Source organism: Perna viridis, chromosome 7 (genome assembly GCF_037379345.1).
Source record: "Perna viridis isolate PV_CMFRI_1.1 ecotype Kerala chromosome 7, ASM3737934v1, whole genome shotgun sequence".
NCBI classification, from domain to species: Eukaryota; Metazoa; Mollusca; class Bivalvia; order Mytilida; family Mytilidae; genus Perna; species Perna viridis.
This window is the reverse complement of record NC_142451.1, coordinates 1,470,233-1,495,058: the sequence shown is the minus strand read 5'-3', so window position 1 is coordinate 1,495,058 and position 24,826 is coordinate 1,470,233. Positions and strand designations below refer to the sequence as shown.

The window sequence follows — 24,826 nt, the reverse complement described above, 5'->3', positions numbered from 1 at the left end:
TGCATAACATAGTTGTGTTTGGCTTTATCCCATTGGTAGATCCATGGTAGAAACATTAGGCAGTTTCATGACTTCCGTATCATTTCTCATTAAAGCACCTAACAGCTTCTCATATTACTAACAACATGTTTCATTAAAGGGAGCTCACTCCAACGTCGTCGTTCCATTTCTGGACCAGGTAACTATGTGTGCACCTGTCTCTGTGTTTGGTCACCTTTACCATGTGTTTACTGTCTATTTTGTCCAAGTAGTTGATAGATTACATCGGGAAGTTTTGCTATAATTAAAATAATAATTTTATTGACTATTCATTAATATTGATTAATAATTGATACTATTAAGTATGTAAGTAAATTTATAATGTTCTTGTTTTAAGAAGTAATTGACATAAAGATGTTCTTTTTAGATATGAGCAGATCAGCGATTCTCAAATTTTAAAGAAAATTTTAAATCATGATTTTTTTTTATCAATTTTACCATAGTTAGTAATTCTGAATCTTCTTCCTGTTTTCCTCCCCCTAGTGGTAGTTTTAGAGGGTGGTGCATGGAATCCTTCAAACTTGCTGTTGTCTTATCATCAGTTTTATTACAAAGTTCTAGACTTCCTGAAATGAATTTGATAACATTTTATCTGTTAACTTTAAGTTCTAATACTGATTCATAGCTTCACTTGAAATAATTCAAAATGGTATACTGTTAGACCTGTCTAAACTAAACCCTTTCCAGACTAAAGGAATGTTTAGTAAGATAAGAGTTCGATTTACAAAGGTTCTGAATGCAATAAAACTGATTGTTGTCTGGTTTACACAGAATTTCATTATTCAAAATTCAAACAAGCTTCGCTGTGATTTAGCCCATTGAAAAGAGACAAGTGAAACTAATAGCAACAACCATGATGGAAGCTAATACATGTATATCACCTTTTGATGCAATATTCTAGATTTGTTTGTTAAACAGTAATAAAGCTTTTGTGTTTTTATTTCAGTGTCTTCAGGCTCAGGTGCAGTGGATGAGGAGACCTTCATTAAATCATTTGAAGATGTTCCTAAAGTACAGGTAACTATTTCACAAGGTTGACAAGAAAGTCTCATTTTATTCTCTGTAATTCCTTTTATTAACCTTATTCTACTCAACATGTGGTTAATAACTGACTCATATCACTACAATGTTGGAAGTTAAGCATTTAAATTTTTCAGCATTACCTAAAAATTATTAAAGTTTAACTGTTGATTGTAGGAATCAGCTGCTTGTAGATTAAGGTTCTATTTTTATCAGCACTATTAATTATAAAATTAAAAAGTAAATTCTCTTTACAACCAAAAACAAATTTAAATTGATAATTAGCTGTAATAAGTCCACTTTACATGCATTTTTATAGCATTTATAGAACATCAATCTCTAAACTGCCTTAAAACCATGTGGTAGCAGTGTGGGAAACCATTTTTTTCCCAACTTGCCATTCTGGCTAATGGAATATTGATCTTGCTAGCCAGATATAAATTCAACTAGCCAAATTATTTCCATTCATTCAAAAAATGTCTATGCTCTTCACATTTTTTTGTTTTTTCTCTACTACCATCTGTTTTCTCTTGGATTTGACTATCTTCTGCCTTTCCTTTTCTTTCTTCAACTATCTTTTTATTTGCTTTTAAATTTATCAGAAACTTTTCCATTTTCAAATATTCCCTCCTATTGAATTTTTTCATGTACTTTACAGTATTAAAATAAGTACTCCATTTCTGAACTCATATTTTAAAAATAAAATTATATTACAACAGATTCATCATTTGCTTCTTGTTCATTTTTATTTTGACAATAAACAACGAATTTGCAAGGTAACATTTTATAAAATACCCAGATAATCTCATTTGAATACTAATATGAGATCGGAACCGTTTACCGGAAATTAAAATGGCAGATCGTAAACAATGCTTTACAAGTCAATAAAATTGTGCATATCATGCCAAAATTCACTTAACATATTCAAGCTAAACTTCTTAAAATGTAGGGAACATATTTTTAATGTAATACTATGATGTTAACGGATGTTTTACTAAATAACCGGTTGGCTAGTTAACTTTCCTTGGAACTCGCCAATCAAATGATGGTCGCCAAATTGACGAGTGTAAGCTAATGAGAACTCACCAAATTACACATCTACTCGTATTTGGCAAGCTGGCGAGCGGTGGTTTCCCACACTGTGATAGAAGTGATTGTTACTTTATATTGAAGATTCTATTAGATTTTAACTGGAAAAGTAACATAAAACAAAGGATAAAGTTGAGGAACCGATATTGGGAAGTATTTATTATAACTCCACTTCACCAGTGGACGATATATTAGAATCACCCTATACATCCATACTAATTTTGTTGCTGTCATCTTGGCTTTCAATGGATGGATTTATTTCAAATTTGGTGTGTGACTTTATATAGATGGGGCTTGTGTTGTTAGCCATTTTGGGCTCTCTGGTATCAAATTCCTGTACAAGTGGGAGTATACCTAGTACGACGTGCAACTTCATATTAATATGTAACATCACTGTTTAAGATTTATTATCTCCATCTGATGATTACAGTGATATTTTAGTTAATAGATTTATTATGACGTTGTTTTATAGATATTTTCTGTACGGGACCTAACAGATGTAATGAATAAAAACAAAGAAATTCTCTCTGATGATAAAAAGGATTGGGAGAAAAGAAATGAAGCTGTAAGAACTATCTTTATATTTATAGCCCTTATAAAGTTTATAATAATTTCTTATAGAAAGTATTGGTTCTCATTTGCACCAAATTAACAGTTTCTTGCTTCAGATTAGCATACAGGATTGTTACATCAGATGTGTCATTTAAAATTGATTGAAACTTGTAATTTTTTTGCCTTGAATTTTTTTCCACATTAATTAAGGATTCTTGCAAAAATTTCAAATAATTTATGACATTTCTGTTGCATTTCTATAATAGATATTAATGGTAGAGAAAATCAGATATAGAAAGTTTAAAGTTTTAAAAAAAAGTTCTTTTACCCATGAAACTAAATGTAATAGATGATATTATATTGGTAAGTTTCCAATAGTATACTTATTATTGAATGTTTTTCTTTAACAGATAAAACAAATACGGTCTGTGATAGTACAAGGAGGGTATCAGTATGATGAGTTCTACCATTTGTTACGGAGTCTTGAACCTGCATTTGCAGTTTGTACCCGTGATCTTCGCTCTCAGATTTGCAGAGAAGCTTGTATTACCATAGCGTAAGTACTTTTAATGTTATATTGAGATCAGAAATTCACAATTTGCTGTGCATATTGAAACATTCCAAACTGAGAACATCTTTTATAATTATCATGAATTATCACATTACCAAAATTTTGGATTTTAGGAAGGTCTTTTGATCAATAATCAAAGTAAATAAAATGGTAGGATGGAATGTTGTCGTTTTCATGAAGGAGTTTATGTAAATGTCATGAAATGCAGGTATAGCGTGAAACATAAAGTCTTTCTATAGCAGAATTTTTGACAAGTCAATCCTGGGTGACTAGGTGCAGTTCTAATATTAAAGTTTGTTCTATAGTAAATATGTATTTCAAGTTTATTCTGCTTGTAATGAAAGACATTGTTAATTTTCAGGTATATGTCTCAACAGTTGGGGAGTAAATTTGATCACTTCGCTGAATCTCAAATGAACCATCTGATCAACTTGATACCAAACAGTGCTAAAGTTATGGCTACATCAGGCATTGTATCAATACGATTCATTTTACAGGTAAGTCAGGCATTGTCTCAACAGGATTTATGATACAAGTAAATCAGGCATTGTCTCAACAGGATTCATTATACAGGTAAGTCAGGCATTGTCTCAACAGGATTCATTATACAGGTAAGTCAGGCATTGTCTCAACAGGATTCATTATACAGGTAAGTCAGGCATTGTCTCAACAGGATTCATTATACAGGTAAGTCAAGCATTGTCTTAACAGGATTCATTATACAGGTAAGTCGGGCATTGTCTCAACAGGATTCATTATACAGGTAAGTCAGGCATTGTCTCAATACGGTTCATTATATAGTGAAACCATTCCAAACCAGACCCTCAGAAAACCGGTCTTCCCTTCAAACTGGCCATTTCAAAAGTCCCTGCTGATATACCTTAAAACCTGTGTGTTTTGTCTTCAATAGACTGGCCGCTCCCTAAAGCTGTACATCAGCCAATTTTCAGAGTTTTAGCTACGTCTTTTAAATGAAAACAACCTCTCAATTACGGCCGCCCGGTTATTGTTCACCTGTAATAAATGTGTCAACAAAATTGTAAATGATTACATAATTTAAGTAATTAATAATTCATTCACTGACAGGTTTGCATTTCATCAGTGGACAGATGATAATTGAAGGGCACAGTAATTTAAACAAGAAGTATTAATCCAGACATTACATTTTGGCTGTTAATTGGTGTGTACACATGTCAGGCAACCGGGGTCATTTAATAGTACGATCTTTATGATCTTTTAACTGTCAATTAATGTGACCTGAACCCAAGGCAAAACAACACAGGGGTGAAACTATTAGACTTTGTTGATGGGTAATTTAGGAAAACAATACAAATGATTAATTACCATCAAAAGCCCTTTGATCTTTAATACATATTCTTTCAAAACCCTGAACATTATTTTGTCGGCAGTACCATTTGTAAAATCAAATCATTTACAAATAATGCAAGCTTGGAAATGTAATAAAAGGCCAAAAGTTTTTAATCGGCATTAAACATGTCTCGACCAACAAACTGACAATATGTAGGGTTATAGAAGACATTAAAGGAAACAGCTGTTAGAATTCATTGCTATTTTTCACAAAACCGGCCACCCCCATAAACTGGCCATTTTTTTTTGTCCCAGTGGTGGCTGTTTGGGAGAAGTTTCACTGTACAGGTAAGTCAGGCATTGGGTCAATACATTCATTATACAGGTAAGTCAGGCATTGTCTGAATACGATTCATTATACAGGTAAGTCAGGCATTGTCTCAATAGGATTCATTATACAGGTAAGTCAGGCATTGTCTCAATACAGTTCATTATATAGGTATAATATTTATCGTAATGTTAAAGTAAGTACATAATTGTAACTTCCAACTGGTTGTCTTACTTGTTAATTCCTGGTATTAAAAAAACTCTGCTGATCACATGTTTTTTGTGGGTTTTTTTTCCTGATCTTGATCCTTATCCAATGAATGAAAGTTTGCACCTTTTTTTTGGAATGGATGCTTTGAATCATGCATCTATATCAAAGTCTAAAACGTTAAGTGAGAAATTTCTGCTACTCAGCTGTGTGTGTAATATTTATATTGAGAAGTGATGACCTTGTGGTCAAAACAATCTTTCTGGTGATAACCTATCAATGCCAGTGATGTTTTTTTTTTATTTTCAGTACACTCATTCCCATAGATTAATACCATTCATCACATCAGGGATGACATCTAAATCCAGTACCATTAGACGGTAAGTAATGCTGTATCTATTCTCTGTCTTTATTTTTTGCTATCCACATGAGATAAGAATTTTTGAAAATTTTAATTTCTTGAAACACATGGACTGTGCTTTCAGTGCTTTACTCATACAAAGAAATTTGTATGTGTAAAAGGAACAGATTGCAGGTTTCACACAAAGCTCTAGGTAATGTCATAAGCTGTTAGAAAAAAAAAATAAAAAACTTTCAAAGGTGATGAAATTGCAAATTAAATCTGTATTATTGCTCAGAGGTCTTAGTGTGTATGTTATTGGAAATGCCTTGGGTTTTTATGCGACCACAAAAAAATTGTGCATGTATAAATAATGGCACAGTCGCATTCGTCATCATGGGTTTTTAAAATTTTTTAACTTAGACTTCATTTGAATTAGAATGTACTTTAATTAAAAAAAGTAGTTGAAGATGTCTTTATTTCAGGACTTCCTGTGAATTTTTAAACCAAATTTTACACACATGGTCAACACATGTATTAGAAAAACAGATTGCCAATCTTCAAGATGCCTTAAAGAAAGGAATTAATGATGCTGATAGTGAAGCTAGGGCATTCTCTAGAAAGTAAGTTTGAAATGTATCATCTCTCTCGCTGAGGTGAGGGCATTCTCTAGAAAGTAGGTTTGTAATGTATCATCTCTCTCGCTGAGGTGAGGGCATTCTCTAGAAATTAAGTTACTAATGAATGATCTCACTTTAAGCTAGGGCATTTTCTAAAAAGTAAGTTAATGAAATATGTAATGATGGTGATAGCTTTGACTTTTTCTTCCAAGTTTTGGTACCTTTAATTATATGAATCAGGAAATATAGGGTTTAAATATGTGATTAAATATATAAATTCTGCTTCGTTATTTTCAGAGCCTTTTGGGGATTTGCTGACCATTTTAAAGATCAGGCTGATGCTTTGTTAAATTCCTTGGAGCCAGCCAAACAAAAACAAATTAGAGGTGAACTCAGTGGATCCTCAAGCAATAACTCATTAAATAGTGCCGAAGGGTTGACCTCACGACCTCGATCACACAGTACTGACAGAGGATTTGACTCAAGTACCCTAGGGTAAGCAGGCTATTGCCCTATTAGTAAAAAGTCGTCAAAATTTTGTAATGTATCTAAACCTGTTATTTGATTTATTTCAGAGTTCATCTTCCAAATTTTTTTTTAACATGGTCTGAAATAGAAATATAACAAAATGCACTGTAATGGCAATTAATTGCATTCCTTCACAGAATTCTATGGTAATTTGTTTTTAATGTTTTAGAAAAACCAACAGAAATTGAAGTACTATGGCTATTTATTTTCCCTCAAGAAATGATATTTTATTTAGAGGAGATGTCTTTTTTCTTAAGAAAATATTTCTGAATTCAATGTTCGAGACTTGTTGAATGAGAAGTGAAGGGAGATAACCAGGATATGTTCTGTTTATTGATTACAGGAGAATAGGAAAGAAGAAACATTCAAAGTTTAGTTCTGCCAGCAGTGATACAGGTGGAGCAGGTAAAACACAATTACATTTAATGCTTAATGTGTATATTCATTTTTTTTTAAAATCAATATTTGGTTTTTAATCCAAGATGAAAATTGGCTTAAATTTTAATGTGGTGAGTTCTATAATATTATAACTGTACAATGCTGTAAGTCTTCAAATTAATGAATTTTTAAAGTACTGATTTTAACAAATGGTAAACAGGTTTATTTATTTTTAAAAAATGGTGGTATCAAAGACAAATTTGCATGTGGCAGTGATCAAATTATAGTCCATACTAGCATGAAAATTTAAAGTTTCTGAAAACAGACACCATTTATCTTAGTGTAGTCTTTGATTGACCAATGCTTTAAAATTATCTCATTTCAAATGGCGATGAAGATATTTGTATAAAAATGTTGATTTTTATTTCATCGTTGTTAAGATCTCATTTATATTTTATATAGTATTGTAATGGAAGTAAAGTAATTTGATTTCCAGTTACACATATACCTTTAGATGATGCAAATCTTGAAGAAGATGGGGATTGAAATTGAATTTCTGAATAAGTCCAATTACATGGTGTCTGTTTATGGAAGTATACCACATAAGTCTATGATTTATACAGATAATGGTAGAATAGAATCAGAAGTTTTGAGAACTAACAATAGTGAATTGGTACCTAACTAGTATGCTTCAAAGCTTTGAGCTCTAGAAATATTATTAATAAGGTTGATCATTTCAATTGTTTCATATGAATTAATTAACAGTGCAATAGGCACCTGGTAGTATGAATGTGTGCATCATATCTTATCTGTGGGAAAAGGAACTACCTGGTTCAGGATAATTCTACCTTGCAGGAGGGTCAATAGGTGTATACTACCTGGTTCAGGATTATTCTACCTTTCAGGAGGGTCAATATGTGTATACATAATAGAAGTATATCAACCTTTAAATGATTTGAAGAACAGAAAACAAATTTACTGACAAGCACCTTTGTATAAAATCTCCTTCGTGAGAGACTTGATCAGTTGAACACATTTTTGTATTGATCAATATATTTCCATAGTGATAAGTAAAGTACTACTGTTAATCTTATACTTGACTATTTGCATGAAAGAATTTGAGTTGGAAAGATAATTGTTATGTCCCTAACCCAAATTATATTTACATCATAGGTCTAGATTTCCCATTTTTTGACAAAAACCCCTTCCACTGAATTGTCTGCATTTTATTTATCCTTTGTGCTTGTGTTTGCATGTACTCTGTTGACTTTCTTCTTTCACTTTCACGTCCAGATTTGGATGACACTCCTAAAGGTAAGGTGATCACATGACTCCCATGTGACATGCTATCAGTTGAGTGCTTTTACATCCATACCAGCTATTGCTGTGGTTTGGCCTATAGCCTTTCACATACTAATGTATTCCTTTCTCTTCAACTTTTACCCTTTCTTAGCATGAAGCTAAGCATTGATTGGCAGATAAAAAACACATCATTGTTTTTTTTTTTTTTTTTTAAATGAAGGAAATTTGTCAAATTAATGCATGCAGAATTGGTTGAAAGTCTTGGCATCTTAAAAATGTGATAATGTTTTGCTGCATCTAAAATTTTGCAAATGTTTGAACTGAAGTAGACAGGTAATAATGATATGTTTTTTTTCTGTTCAATCATTGCTGAGAGCTGCTTTTCTGTATCCTTTTACCTTATGACTCTATTAAAATTTATTAATTTTATACATGTACAATTTAATTTTCTTTTTCTTCCTTTTATAACATTTATTTCTGTTAATATGTTTGTTTTATGTCTGGTGATAACTTTCAGACCTTGACAAACCTCTTTACGATTTATATGGGCGTAGAATTGGGCGCTCCAACAGTGCAGCAGATTTAAACAATCCATATGCTACAACACCCCGTAATCGACGTACAAATACAACATCAGGAAGGACAACTCCGGTGTCAATGTCTGGTCGCATGACACCAACATCTCAAATCTCTGGCCGAATGACCCCAACGTCTTCAATCTCAGGACGTATGACCCCAACATCATCAGTTACAGGGAGAACAACTCCAAATCATATGTCATCTTATAACTCAACGTATAACTCACTGCGTAAGGAATTTTAACTTGTTTTGAGAATGGTGCCTGAGGCATGAAAAATGAAAGTTTGGTCACTAATAAAATCAACATTTTTGTTTTTACCACAGATTTTTTTTATATAGGATTAAATGGTATGAGGTTAAGCATGGGCCTTTACTTATTTTTGTTTCTAGATTTGCCTATCTTTAGGGTACACTTCTTGCTGAATTAATGGTTGATAATTGTTCAATTGCATGGCTTAAGGTGATGAAAGGATATGGATGCATGTGATCAGGGAATGGTCATGGCATGGTTTGTACCCAATGTTAGAATGGTTTACATTATTAAATCTAAGATGTTTTGTTAATTTTTGGATGGATTTGATGGTTGTCTAATCCTGAGTGATGTAACTAAGTTAATGTATTTTGATTGTGACATAGAGCTTTTTAAAGTTCAGAGTTGATTTTCATTGAAAAAATGCAGATTGAAATGTATCAATGTGGAACAATTTTGTCATAAAGTTTTTCCTTTATTTCTGCAATTGGTGTGGTTACAGCCAGTCTAAGTAATATTTTCCAAATTGTAATTATGACCCTTAAGAAATGACTTTGATAACCTGTGGGAAAATGTACCTGCTCTGTAAATTACAAAATAAAAAGATAGAATTTTCCAGTTTTTAGGGTTTATTTGCTTCCGTTGTCTTGAAACCAGTTCATTTATCAAAGTTCTATGTTTTTCTAGTTGATGACCCAGTGTTTATGGTAGTCACTAATAAGTCTGTATTACCTAAATAGAAGATTATAGTAAATCAATATGGTTTATCTATTTAAGGATCAGGAGTAATATAATGGTCGTCTCTTTCATACAAATCTCTGATCTTGGCAGAGTAATTGATATGTAACAGTTTTCTTTGAGATATTAGTGAATAAATCCTGATTTATGATTTAATATATATGTATATGGCTGACGACATGCAAGACATTGCCCTTCAATACTTTATTAACTTTCCCATAGTCTGAAGTAATATCATTTCTAATGTGGGTTACTGTTGGACAGAAGTCCAGAATTCAATGGAGATCTTTCAAGATGTTGTTCTCAAATGTCACTTATGGCAGTGTATAGTTGTCAATTTCTAACTTTTTTGTAAAGTTATGACCTATATACTGGTAGATGTTCCTTCAGTTTTCAGTACATTTTGATGAAATCTTATGAGAAAGGTTCTCTTATTTTCTATATTTATAATGAGTTATTCAAAAATTGTTAAAATTCTAAGGGTAAATGTTTTGTCCTTATTGATCAGGGAGAATTGTAAGTTGTTTGAAAATATATAATTGGGAAAATAATTTTCTCATAGCACAGTGAGGTCATGTGAAAAATTACCTTACAAAAGAGAAAAATTGCACACATTGTAGGAGGTTTTTTGACTCAAAATAATTCACCTGCCATTAAGGGGCTATTTACAGGTACAAATGATGGGCAGTTAACGAGAAGTTGATTTTATATTAACAAGGTAATAAGTCAAAAGTAATGTAACAGTTTACCTGTGCTGATTCATATTAGTTCAGGTTAAACCTAAGAACTCTGGTGATATCACATAGTGATTTGGTCCTTAGTTTTTGTATTGTCCAGTTATCTACCTACTGACCATTAGTATATGTTGGTACAGTATTGACATCTATTGTACTCTGAAGGGATTAACCAGTGACTCACAGCTTAAGACTTTTATCATGAGGTTTAAATTGCAACATTGTTGCAATGTTAGCTATTTGAATGGCTTCAGAAAGTAGTTAAATATTTTATGTGAAGTAGGAGTTTGCCAATTAAATAGGTTGCTGTATTTGGATGTAAAATTTCTCAGCCTTCTATTGAAGGTGACATAGAATATGATGGTGGTATATCATATGGAGATTATTTTGTATGGGGATCAATGTATTAATCTATTAAAGTTTGTAAAATGAAATGGCTACTACCTCTTTAGTGTTTAGGATAAAATTTTCAATGTAAGATTCTGTCAGAAAGGAAATTCCACTTAAAGGAAAGTTTGTATGGTCAGTTTAATCATGTTATGAAATGTCAAACTTCAAACAGATTTATGTAATAAAGTGATGACTTTTGTCAGCATGGTTACACAACATGGATAGTTAACATGTCAGTTGGGATATTTTTACACCGACAGTTATTCCTTTAAAGACAGTATAAGTTAAAAAGAGGGTAGTCCTTCAGGGGTGTTTTAGTCAACTTGCTATTCATAATTATAGCCACCTGTATTTGTAGAGCAAGATATTTACCCAGTCGAAGGGATTGCCAAAAGTGTCAATAAGTTATAATTTGTGTTGTTTTTATTTGAACGTTTCCTTGACCTTTCCATTGACCATCAGATAAAAGGTTAATCCTGTAATCACATAATCGTGATAATCAGTTGACAAAGTGTTTGTGTAATTAGCCGTAGGAGTAATTGTTGATCAGGACATCTGTTTAACCTCACAATTGGATCAAAACACCAATTGATTTAATCTATTAAACTTCTGAAATTGTTGTTTGATCAACATGGAATTTTAATAATGAGTGATTTATGCTTAAAATGGACAAATATGGGAAAGTTTGGTATTTATATTGGATTTCTGGTCACTATACTTTAACCATCCTCTTGGATTTGATTGTTTTTCTGGATTTTGATGTATAAACAATTTTATTGTTTCTTGGTGTTTTGCTGGCATTTATTGGATAATTAAGGAAAATCAATTCTGAACAATTTAAACCCAGAATTTTTCAGTAAAAGACTGAAATGGCTGAGAGAATCGATGCTGTTTTTTATTGTTTAATGGTACAAAAATGTGTTATGGTGAAATGTTAAATATTTTGATTGGTAGATAAATATGCATGACAAGTTTTGGAGCAGATGAATGAGAATTTGAAACATGTATGGTCAAACATCTAAACTGGATTGTTTTACATGGAATTAATATAGTTTTTGCGATTAACAAGTGAGTGTGATATGGTTTAATTCTGGCATTGATGTAACTTGACTTGAGATATGCTTACTTGATTACATGCATGTTTTATAACTGGATGTAATTTTGTGGAAAATGATTATGCCGGCACAAGGAGTCAATGAACTCTGGAATAGACCAAAGAAAGTTCATTTTGCTCTTTTTCCGTATGTAGTTGAAATTCCAGCACGGTCAGACATAGAGTGTGAAATTTATAATGATTCTGGAGAAAATCATTATCAGGAGGTGTCAATCTATGACAAAGAAATTCAGGATGGTAATTTTTGTACTTATGTGTTGTTGTTGTTGTTTTTTTTTGATTTTTTTTAATATTTATAAGTATGTAGCATACACATATTTATAGTTTACACTATTAAGATGGGTTTAGATGGCTAGATTATCTGGTACCTAGGGACTGTACAGTATAACTGCAACCCAGTAACTTGTAATCTCTATATAATGCACTTGTAGAAACATATTACAGATATTTTATGCTTAATATGAATGTACATGTATGAGCTCATGTATAAGTTTCCCCGCTAACTTTCACATAAAGCAATCTATGGGGAGATTATTTTCTCTCTGCACGAACCTTGTTATTTTTGTGAATTAAAATATCCCAAATTTGATTTTATACAGTATCAAGTTTGAAAATTCCCTTAAAAATCCAACTTCTTGAGTAATTTTCTGAGTTCAGGATGTCAAAATTGGGACAACGAGATTTGGTAATGAACATCTGTAGACAGTATCGATGTCATTGTTAAACCTTTTGTTTAATTTTAGATTTTCTTTGTTGCTTTTATGTTGGGCTTTGGTCTTTCTTTTGTTTTATGTGTGTTTCAAAAAGTAAGTTGATTGAAGGGTGTACATTACAAATTGCTCCATTTACAGCAAGACAGAGGAGTAGCAGTCAGGCAGTGTCATCAAGTCGACGAGGGAGAACCTCAGGATCTTCACAATCCCAGCGTAAGTAGAAGGCTACTGGTCCTTAAAATATGGCATCTATGTATCAGTGGTGATGGTCCATCTCATTATATGTGTTCAATTGATCACAGATTCAATATATTGTAATGTTTTTATTGTGAACTATAAATGTTATAGTGTACATGTACTTGTATAATTCACATCAAATGTTGAGGAAATTTTGGCACTGCATGGAGTATTACGACTAGATTTAAACTGATGTAGATGAGGCTGAGAGCAGGTTAGCCAGACCTTATACTGCTTAGACTTGATCGACTTCTCTCTATCTTTCCAACTGTTCTTTAGTTTGTGTGTTACCCTATTATGTTGCACAGCTTTGTGTGGTAGCTTTCACATGTTGTTGTTAATGTCCATTGTTATATATTGTGTTGTATAAATAGCTTTCCTGGGCTTTCCGAATGATATAGGCCAATAGGAGGTAAGATTGGACATTGATGGTTTTGTTGTGGAAAAATTAATGTACATGCATGTAAAAATAAAGAAAACAAAGCATTTTTATAGAAATGTGAAAAACCCATAAAACTCACTTCAGCTGTTTTAAGAAATGTAGGATTTTGTATTGGAAATCTTATAGAATGTCAGTAAAGAAAAAGTCATTTATTGAAAATAATTCAAATTTGAGAAGAGTTTTGTTTTATAATAATATTTTCTGTTTGCAGCCAACAGTAGATCTAACTCACCTACATCCCGACTCGGCTATATTTCAAAGACACCAGCCAAACCACGCCGATCAGGGGTTGTTAGAAGCCAAGGTGCTAGTAGGGAAGGTAGTCCTAACAGATATGGTCAATCAGGTCGGGAGAGACGATTAAGTGGAAGTAAAATACCATCATCTGGTGGAAAAACTAAAGGTAAATAAGCAGTGATCTAACAATACTATAAGGATGAAAAAACTCATGAAGGTTTATCCTGATTTCAATGGTGGCTGTACTTCATACCAAAACATCTTTTTCATAAAAAGTATTTTCTGGCGGATATCCATAGAAACTAGGTGACCAGTCTAATGTAGTAGGTTTTTGAATTCCTTTGTGATGACATATGTGCAGGATTTTTTTTCCTTGCAAAGGAATTCCTAGAGATTCATAAGTCATAGGTCAAATGTGTAAGGATTACCATTAGGAATATTTTATGCTCTATTAGAGTTTGCAGTACAACATTTATTTGTTACTTAAGACCTGGAGTATTATACATTTTTCCAAAGTAAATTAAAAAAAAAAAAGAAAGCACGAAGAAGGTTCCTTATTATTTTGTTTCTCTGTATAAATCTTTGAAGACTTTGAAGACCCATGGGTGGCCTTGAACTGGTATTTTTCATTCAGCAGGGGTTCTTGTCTCTGACATATTCACCATGTCTATTCTATATTTACAGTAACTCATCACAGAGTTCTAAGGCATGGTTCAGACGTAGAGGATGCTTTGGCTGATGCTCTGGTAATCTCATTGACTTTAATAACAACTTAAAAACTTCTCCAAGGAACAAGTAGAGCATTTTTGGAAAATAACATGTGAAAAAAATAATATAGAATAATTACAAGATAAACTCAACTTAATGAACATATAAAGAATCCAACCAAAACAACATTTTAGTTTGTTGGGGTTTAATGCCGAGCAGCAATATTTCAGCTATATTCAGACGACAACATTTTAGACACTACACTTAGATGTGTATTAGGTAGTGTCAGTCATTGATTTGACAATACAGGTGATGTATCAGCAGAGCCATTAAATGTGTATTTACCACTGTCAAAACTAGATTGACAACTACAACTCTACAACAACAATTCAATTATATCTGTTTTAATGCAACCATCAAATATATCTGTGAAAATTAGAGTGATAAATCTTTGGAAGATCAATCATGGCATTGATTACAATGTTGACATAACATTTAAGAGAGTTCTATATAACCAGTGGAAAGTTCAACTATAGAGAAGTTAATGACATATATATTTGGACTTTTTATATACATTTTTATCTGTACTTTTAGAATCGTGGTCGTAGATATGATACATACGACTCTGATGACGCTGCCAGTGAGAATTCAAGTGTATGTTCAGATAGATCATTTGCATCCCTTGGCAAAACTTCAGAGGTAGGTACACTGAAATAAAAATATTACTTCATGATAACTTGTTAAATAAAGAATAATTGGTGTGATCATTACAGTTAAAAGTTTAAGTCACTATGTTTAAAGTTTTGAATAGTTTGTTTTATTGTGATAAAACAGAATGTGTTAAAAAGTTTGTTTTTGTATTGTATTTTATTAACTTAAGATTTAAGCATATAAAGGTCATAAAACATGTAATCATAAATTTCTTTCAAAGACACTTAAAGTACTATGAGATTGCACTTTAGAAGTGATACCCTTAACATCATTCCCATCACCACATCCATATAACTCAGTGTAGTATCTCAGTTCATTTCTGTGGTCAAGTTGATTCATTTTGTTGCTTTTTGCTTTTTTCTGCTGCTTCGTAAAGGCATCATCGGAATTTGAAAAATGGTACTATCGGCTTTCCACGCCCACGCAGGTACTTAGTTTTGTATATCTTGTGTTTCCATATAGGTTTCCTCTGAAATCATACGAGTGGTCATTCATGGTATTAACTAAAATTGGAAAATGTTTTTAAAAAAATTTATATAATAAAACTTTAACAAAAAAAAATCACCAACATTTTAACAATGTTATTATAGATTTTTGACATTTTAAGTGAATTACAAACTTATCTATCCAGGGGCATGTGTAGCATATCTGGTATGGCAGGAACTGCTGGAGCACTACAATAATTTTTGTTAGTTCGTCATGCAGTACCTGAATTTCTTGTAATAAATTCTTAAAAAACAAACGGTATTTTACTCGGTAACTAATTAAATCAAGTTCAAACATGTTATCATTACCCCTTCCATACCAATCTAGGGTGCTACGTCTCTGCTATGTACCTGATTTAAGTACCAGTAATGTTATGTAATTTGAAAGTTGCATTGTTATTATGTACCATGAATCACCATTGAGGTATGATACATTACTCTCTCTGTCATGATTGTTTTTTTGTGGCCATTTATTGTCAAATTAGTTTGCTGGTTTTTCTTGCGTTTGAGGAATTATTTTGTATTGTAAATGTGGTACTTTTAGGTTTGGTTACTTTAGTTTTGACCATGTATTTTTTCCTTTGATTTTAATATTGTAAAACATATATTATTGTTGTGTCTCTTGATATCAGTGTTTAGATATTGTAATCTCATATCAAAACCCAGAACGTACACGACAGACAAACTTAGTTTTGTCTGAATGAGACTTCAGACCCCTGATTTTGCAGAGGTCTGTAGCTTGTAAAAATGGTGATGGGCTTGTAAAGTTAGCCACTGCAGACCAGCAATCGCTATGTATAAATGTCTGAAATATGTATTTTTGGCCTACGTAGCTATTTAGAAACCCATGAAGTCTGTAGTAACTGATCTCTGATGTAAACCAGGTTTGTCTGTCTGTTGATCTCATCATCATACCAAATAAAGAAACATCACACTTCTTTATAATTAACTATTTTGATAAACACATGCAGCAACAAAAAGAAATGGAATCTTCCTCATCACCTCCTACAATAAAACCTGAAGATATAAAGGTACCTTGTTGTCATGGTTACTGTTTCATTATGTTTTGCTTTATTTCAACTATTCATCTTTGGGCTTCTAATTATTATTTTTATCTCTGAGCCCAATAATTTGTTTCTGTTTTTTATAAAAGATGTACATGGGAACTTGTGTGATTTTGTCTGTTTAGTGTAAGATGAAACTGTTGTTAAATGTTTCTACGTCTGTATTACTTTAAACCAACTTATTTTTGCATTTGACAATATCAATTCAATTTCGCTGCTGTTTATTTTCTTGACTTACCGCTCTGTTTAACATTTATTCCATAATGAAAGAAGAAAATCATGGTAATATATTTTCGTGATTTTTTTTCTTGGTTCATTCACAAAGTTAGTGAAACGAAATCATGCATGAAAATAAGTTGGTTATCAATACATGTATTGTATTATATTTTTATTTTATAAACATATTTTCTTTTTTAAATGACGACTTCATTGATAATTTTCTTTCATTGTTTGGAACTGAAGTTTTTTTCTATTGTCATATTTGATATATTTTAAGCTGTATACAGTAAGTGTCAATATTTAATTATATCAACGTTATTGTATGGAAATAAACGTTATGATAATTTTTGTACTCATGACTTGAAGAGAGTTCATTTGATGTATTTTAGACCAGCTATTCATTTAGAAATTGTGAATGATTTGTTAATATCATCAAAGATTTAAGATTTCTATATTATCATAATATTAGCACAGGAAACATTTGTATGGCCCAACTACACCATGTTATCAATTTAAGAATAAATACATTAGGGAGTTCATTTGTAACATATATGGTTTACAGTTATTATAGATATGTATATTTCACTTTAACTTGATATCAAACCATGTTGAATGGTTAACGTTGTTTGTATAAAAGGAATAGCATGGTATTATATAGAACTATAAAATATATGTCTTCTTTTTATGTGAATTTTTTATCAAGTCTAGAGCATTAAGTTTTATTTTAATGTATGAATTATTTTGTTTTTAGGACACAGCAGAGATCATTTCCTTGTTAGGAAGTACTTCATCAGCTGACAGGAAGGATGGTTTAATTGCTCTCCAGAATTTATTACGATTAAATCGATATTTAACGTAAGTTTTTTTTCTCTAGTATGATTAAATAGATATCTAATACTAGATATCTTAATTTCAAAGATTCACGGAGATTTAAATTCCCATGTGTAATTTATTTTGATGGAGACCAAAATAAAAAATTCAGAAAATGATAGAAAGCAAAGAAAACTGAAACAGTAAACTAACAATTACTGAAAACTGTAGAAAAAAAATAGAAAATATATTTTTAGAAGCAAACTTGGCTTCACTAAAAATTATTGGTGCATGACCGAGGTGCTCATGTGAGGAAAACAAACTCTGCTTTTCTTAAAAGTAAAACCATAGAGGATATTCATTATCCAGACCAGACAATGGAAACAGACAAAATGCCTTAAATAACACAAATTAACTTATACTAAATACACTGAACAATCAATGTACAATCCAGACTCCACTAAAAGTGGAAGTATGGACTGGTTGCACTAAAAGGGTAAAGACTCTTAAAGATGTAGTAAATTGCATGTACCGGAAGATTGATTATTTTGATATTTAATTTATACAATCCATTAAATATGTTTTTTTTTATTTACACTTCAGGCGGGTAGAACTACGTAAAGTTATGGAGATATTTACCCGAATGTTCCATGACCCTGCCAGTAAAGTAAGTAGAATTTGTTTACAATGCTTAACAAAAACAAATTGAAGTAAAAATTCTTTTTTATTTTAAGTTTTTTTTTTGTTCTGTCTGCCCATCCAACATCAGGGCTTAGTAAATAAAAGATTGAAAGTGCTTCATTAATCTGGTCAATACATGTAAGACATTTATCATTATATACAAACATCAATAAAATTTCTCATGATGCAGATAATATGATGACTAACCATTTCTCTTTGGTTTGTATATTAATGTTTTGATATTTATGAGTGTATTTTTGTATTTCAGGTTTTAAGTTTATTTTTTGATACCTTAGTAGACTTAGTTATAGTACATAGTAGAGACTTACACGACCATTTATATATGGTCTTAACAAAACTGATAACTAAAACTGGTGCCGACATGCTGGGCTCACAACAGGCTAAAGTACAGAAATGTCTTGATTCTATAAGGTAACTTAAGTCCTAGAGTGAGTGATGATGGGACAAAAATTTATCTTACATAGTTCTTTATATTTCTTTTTCATTTTTTTGAAAAATGTTGAGGTGTAAAGATATATGAAACTGTAATTTCATCGTTTTCTATATTTTGAAATGAAACTCAGCTGGGCTACCAATAAAAAGTAAAATGTAAATTTGTATTGTTGATTGGTAGGGTGCAGAAAATAGGTTCCTTGTTCACTGCTGTTCAGAGACCAGAGTCTATTTTAAGTTCTGTTGGATTATTGATATTTCAAAGATTTCATGTTTAAACCAATGTTGCCATTCAGTGAAGAGCACCTTGTTGATTTGTTCTTATTTATGCCTTCTTTTAAAACATTTATATTTTTTTTTTTAAATCTAACTCCAATTTATTTTCTAGGGATAACTTTCCATTCAATATGCAGTTTAATGTGATAACCAAATTCATAATAGATCAGACACAATCACACAGTTTAAAGGTAAGAATTTTTAGGGCAGTATATACATGTATTGTGTTCACACTTAGAATATATCTGTACACAGGTGTGATAATTGGAATATATCCAACACAGGTGTGATAGGAAATCATATAAAGCTTATGACACCAAGTATTCAACAAAAAGCTCTATATAACTCTCAATAGATACATGTATTTGCTTATGGTATTGTATATGGATGATTTGTGACATTCATTACTGTAGAACTGGTTTCCTGCAATCATCTTATTTTTTCCAAATATTATTTTTTTTAAATTAGTTTGATGACATGTGTGTTTTAATAATTAGAAGAACAACATTTTTCATTGTCAAAATTCTGTTTAGTCTTTAAAACATGTTGAATAAATTTGGCATTGTGAGTAGTATGAAATTGATTGCAGTAGATCATTCTGCATCTGATGCTGCTACAAACTGATTGTTTTTGTTGAAGATTTTAACATTTCTTTTATTTTTCTTTCAATTTTGTTTTCTGTTATACTTTGAAACTAATACTTTGTAGAATTCCAATGTGAGAGATCTATCAGAAAGTCTAATCTCAGCCAAAGTATGTCCTGCAAAATCAGCTGTAGTCTAGTAGACAAGTAGTCTCCCTTGAAATGAGTTTTCTAATTGAAATGTTAACATGTTAGCTTCTACTAAAATCAAAATCACAACTTATTGATGATGTGGTGGTTGGGTGGTGTTCACATCATTATATCACGTCGTGTTGTTTGAATTCTTATTGATTTGGCATTAATGTCAGTTTCGTTTAGAAATTTAAAAAAATAAAAAGAAAAACAGTAGAGAATTATTTCTTCTAGTAATGTTAAGTACAAGGCCAAAACAGTCAGATTACATCTCCAAACTTCAAGATTCCTTGTTTAGAAATTGCCAACCTTTGTGAAGAAAGATTTAGTGACATTTTATAAAGTACAAAAATTTTGTACCGAACAATAATCATTTAATGTACATTTCACTTGTTACACTTTAAATCTGTTTTTGATTATTAGGCACTAACTGCTCAGGTTTGTATGACAATGTCCAATATCCCCATAATTCTGGTATCCAATACAAAACCTAAAAGCATGGGAATCCTTAATTAGTAATGATAACTATGTATCATTAGGTATGGACTAAAATATATATTAATGAATTACTAATTCTAAAAATAATCAAAACAGAATTCTTTTAGAAACAAAGTGCAGAACACTTGAGAGCCCTCTTGAAAGCCTTCTTGAAAGCCCTCTTGAGACCCCTATCCCCATGCCTCCGATGCACTTAGCTTTAGAGCTACGACTGGGTAATACACAGAAAATTGCTTGATTTATACCTCAATGCAGATGACATTACTTTATTTGCTGTCCATTGTGATGTTAGTAAATATAATTATGTGCCTTAGTAAAGAAAGGATTGTTAATGTCACTATATTTACAATTATTAACGTTAGAAGTACAGTACATAGGATTTTAATGATTTGATTCAGTCTGTTCAGTGTCTAGTTTTCATTATTTCACTTCAGTGTATCTATGATATTGTATCATGTTATGTATGAAAAGAAAAACTTGAAATATATCTGTTTTTCTTTCATGCTTTCTTGCAGCCGAAGGTAAATCATACTTTCTTCACCTTCTACCAACTTTTCTTCATTTTACGTTGTAATAATAACTGTTGTGCAAATCTGAAATTAGTTCACAGGAATTCACTTTTCACTTGTATATACATTTTAATTCTAACATGGCCAATTTCTTCAGATTTGTTCCTGATTATGACTTACAGAAAGCTAATGGTTACAATTTTTTGGTCTGTGTGTTGTATGTAGAAATTTGGTGTTGATTTCTGCTGACAAAATTCTGGGGATTTGCATGCTTAATTGTAACCATTCATTCCAGTAAAAATGTATATAGTTTAAATTCTATAAAGATTTTTATTCTCATTCATAAAATCTTTTTCCAACAACTGCACCTTTTTATATTTGTATATTCTTTTGAAATGAGTGAAAGTTTCATTTGATCAAAATATATCTTCACATATACTTACACATTATGAAGAAAAGTTCCTTGGTCACTTGGTGTGGGTGCCTGCTGCTTTGCCTATTGTGGAGATTCACATGGGACTAATCAGAATTTTACCTCTGTTGCTTCCCATGTTTGGTAATAAGTAAATTTCTCAGTTAATTATAAATAGAGCTTTTCCTGAATTAAATGTACAAAATCTATAATGTTAAAAACATGAAGTTGTCTTAGACTTTAATAATTTTAGAATCCTATTGTAAAGTTTTAATTAATTTGAGGTGTATTCCTCTTCATTTAGAATCCTATTGTAAAGTTTAGAATAATTTGAGGTGTATTACTCTTAATTAAAGCTGTTAACAACCAGATACTTTTCCTTTGCTTTGTGTGTTTCTCAGAGTGTAATACCTTCCCCCATGTTTAGGTCAGATTATTGGTCAGTAAAAGGGTGGGTGTCGCTTTATATGAATACAGAAGTTATTCATGATAACATTTTTTACATAATTTTATAAGATTGACTTGAAAGAATAAAATAAAGTAGTCACAATAGATAATGCTAAATCTTTAGGTCAACCTGTTCTGTTGTGTATAGTTGATTTATTTATAGCAGGCAGGGATGCATGGTTATGGAATTCAATATTTTTCTCACTATTTTCAGTAGAACAAAGTAACAACAGTTGATGAGGAAAGCTGTGATAAACTTTAAAAAAAAAAAAGAAACATTTAATTTATTTCAGGTGAAGTCAAGCCTATTGAACTTTTTACATAGTTTGGTCCAAGTGATGGATGTGTCAGATTTAATGAATTCCGCAGATTCTCGATTAGCTATCTCACGAATAATTAACTGGACCACAGAACCAAAGAGTGTTGAAGTTAGAAAGGTATGTTATCATTAAATCAGTATCAGTAAAGAAATTCTTAAAGCAAAATATGTGTAATAAACTGCCAGTATCTTAAGTCATTTAATCTAGTACAGGAAGATTCTTTAACCTAGAATATAGCACTGGTTCAAGTGATTACAATGTTTGACCATTTCTTGTCATCATGCTGAATGTTAATTTATTAGTTTGATATTTCCAGGGTGCTCAAGTGGTATTAATAGCATTATTTAATCTGAATCCTCCGGAGTTTTCCATGATGTTGTCATACTTACCTAAAGCATTCCAAGTAAGTAGTACATGTCTGTTTAGTTTTGTGGTTTCCATTTATAAGCATATTTAGGTTTTTAAATTTCACCCTTGCACAAATGTGGATGGCTTGAACATCTGGATTGTCTAAAAAAAAAAATCAACATACCAACCTTTTCTTATGTATAATCTATTTGGATTTCTAGAACACCAATTTCTGAAACATTAAAACTTAAGTTCTACTTTCATATTTTTTTAATCTTAAGGAAACTTGTCAAAAGTTGAGTTACTAAGATTTAACCATGTTCTTACTCTAAACTGTAATGGAATGGTTAAGGTGAAAACTACTTAGTACTAGAACCCAGTGTTTATGTAATTATTTTTATTAATGATATGTGGTTAGAATTAAAGTTTAAGCTCTTATTACAGGTACATATATTTCAGTATAGAATACTTTATGGAATGTGATGACACATTTGAAGGTAGAAAATGTACAAAATTTTCAGTTTTATTCCTGTGAGAGTCAACCCAGATTTACTGCTTTATTTATCTTATTATTTTATCTTTACAGGATGGTGCAACGAAAATATTACATAATCACATTCGTAGTGCTAGTCACGAAAGTGATGTACTGTCTCCTAGAAACGTTACCAGTCCTCCTCAAAACAGAAGTAGACCCCCATCACGGTACAGTTTTATTACTTCCTTGTAAAAAAATTGCTATGAGATATAGTACTATATCTGTCTGTCCGTCTGTCTACACAACCACCATTTAAACATGCTTCTGTCAACACCTTTTATTGGATTTGTAGTCAATTTTTTAAGGAAAATATAGAACCCTATCAGTGTTCAAGAATGTAGGTAAAAGAAAAAGTTCACAATAGTATTTAGAAATTTGTTTAACATCCTGCAAATTTTGTGTATTCTTTGACTGTGAGAATGTAAAACCTAGTGAAGTTAACAAAGTCAGATGTTTAAACACTTAAATATTATCATTATTCTAGTACTATAACAATGTACTCAGATCCTTTGCTTGATCCCTCTGAGTACATTGTATTAATAACAGAACAAAGTGTTTGAAACATAAACATAAAATGTTGTTACAAGATTACCTGCTACCAATAGCTAATAAATCTTAAATTCCAGGAATGAACATCCAGACGAGTTGGAAACAGAGAATATGAATCCTGAGGATATTTATAATTCTATTAAAAAGACTTCAGCTGACATTCAGAATCTTTCTATAAATAGTAAACTTGACAGTTATGATGGTGTTAAGAAAAAAATGGACTTTACTTCTCAGGACAGTGGTATTCAGGATTTACGGAATGATAGTCCTGATGCTGTCGATGGCAGGAAACCACATTATAATCCTTCACATTACCAAGATGAGGTGAGTTACCTCCCCTTACTACAAAGGGAATTGAATTAATGAATTTGAGAGAAATGATGCATAAGGTCTCACTAACCACTTCCGGGTCAAATGGCCACCCCCCTATGTAGTACCAAAAACACACTGAACCTAGACATATGCATTGTAAGTGCATTATTTGTGTGTATTATGATTAAAAGTAGTCAAAATAAAGCTGAGAATGTGTACTTAAAAATCATATATGTAATTAACTACAAAAGTGTATGAATATTGTTTACATGTGTGAGTAATTTGCCTCCATGCTGTCAGTTAGCAGAACAGGTAAAAATGTGGATTTTCAGTATTATTTATTCAAGTAAATTTTGTGAAGAATTTCTACTATTATTGTACCATTAGCATAATGATTTTGGAAGCCTTATTTTCCAAGCTTCGCAATGGTATGCAGCTTTAAGATGTCATTTGTCCTGGGAATTCACAGTGAGACTTTGAAAATTACTTTTTTAACATGTAAAGTAATGGAAACGTTAGAAGTGGTTAGTGAGACCTAAACATAAAAATATAAATATGTTACCGGTTTCTGCTGTTGTGATATAGGATAAAGGCAGTGGTTCAGATTTGTGTTGGTCCCAAGTCCAGGACCCACAATTTTTTTTATCTTAGTCCTGGACCCTCAGCCGTTTAAATTACACTTAATTGTCAACTTTGATTTTCCTCAAGTAGACCATAGATTTGAAACTTGGAAATGTCAAGGACTTTCCACTCATGAAAGTATTGAACGCCTGAATTGAAGTTGAATTTATACCTTTGCTGTAAACATACATAAAAAAAGAGCAGGAAATAAAAAAAAACATGCAAATCATACACTGAAAAACAAGTGTAATTACGAGTTAAAATAGAAAGACAATAGACTTATTACATTTATGACACCAAGGTCTCAACATTACAACTGTTTTAAAGGTTTATGGTCTTTTTAACAGTTCCTTTATATTCACCCAACTTGAAATATA

At 31.5% G+C, this 24,826-nt stretch overlaps 1 protein-coding gene across 12 annotated transcripts in view; it reads left to right on the top strand.

The window, feature by feature from the left end:
- Positions 1-24,826, top strand: part of LOC148610894 (CLIP-associating protein 1-B-like) — a 75,343-nt gene that overhangs the window by 41,186 nt on the left and 9,331 nt on the right. For 2 of the 12 annotated variants that reach the window (XM_088590763.1, XM_088590761.1), the window contains 27 exons: positions 140-178; positions 986-1,056; positions 2,621-2,713; positions 3,111-3,256; positions 3,633-3,768; positions 5,424-5,494; positions 5,940-6,077; positions 6,372-6,569; positions 6,946-7,007; positions 8,274-8,294; positions 8,800-9,090; positions 12,939-13,013; positions 13,691-13,882; positions 14,401-14,462; positions 15,019-15,123; positions 15,512-15,562; positions 16,592-16,651; positions 17,655-17,758; positions 18,317-18,380; positions 18,663-18,826; positions 19,236-19,314; positions 19,832-19,876; positions 20,322-20,336; positions 22,058-22,201; positions 22,401-22,487; positions 23,019-23,134; positions 23,594-23,840. In XM_088590763.1, coding sequence (XP_088446889.1) covers positions 140-178; positions 986-1,056; positions 2,621-2,713; positions 3,111-3,256; positions 3,633-3,768; positions 5,424-5,494; positions 5,940-6,077; positions 6,372-6,569; positions 6,946-7,007; positions 8,274-8,294; positions 8,800-9,090; positions 12,939-13,013; positions 13,691-13,882; positions 14,401-14,462; positions 15,019-15,123; positions 15,512-15,562; positions 16,592-16,651; positions 17,655-17,758; positions 18,317-18,380; positions 18,663-18,826; positions 19,236-19,314; positions 19,832-19,876; positions 20,322-20,336; positions 22,058-22,201; positions 22,401-22,487; positions 23,019-23,134; positions 23,594-23,840 — 2,876 coding nt within the window. The remainder of the gene's footprint in view (positions 1-139; positions 179-985; positions 1,057-2,620; positions 2,714-3,110; positions 3,257-3,632; positions 3,769-5,423; positions 5,495-5,939; positions 6,078-6,371; positions 6,570-6,945; positions 7,008-8,273; positions 8,295-8,799; positions 9,091-12,938; positions 13,014-13,690; positions 13,883-14,400; positions 14,463-15,018; positions 15,124-15,511; positions 15,563-16,591; positions 16,652-17,654; positions 17,759-18,316; positions 18,381-18,662; positions 18,827-19,235; positions 19,315-19,831; positions 19,877-20,321; positions 20,337-22,057; positions 22,202-22,400; positions 22,488-23,018; positions 23,135-23,593; positions 23,841-24,826) is intronic. The other 10 variants (XM_088590773.1, XM_088590768.1, XM_088590771.1 and 7 more) reach the window with 8 other exon arrangements.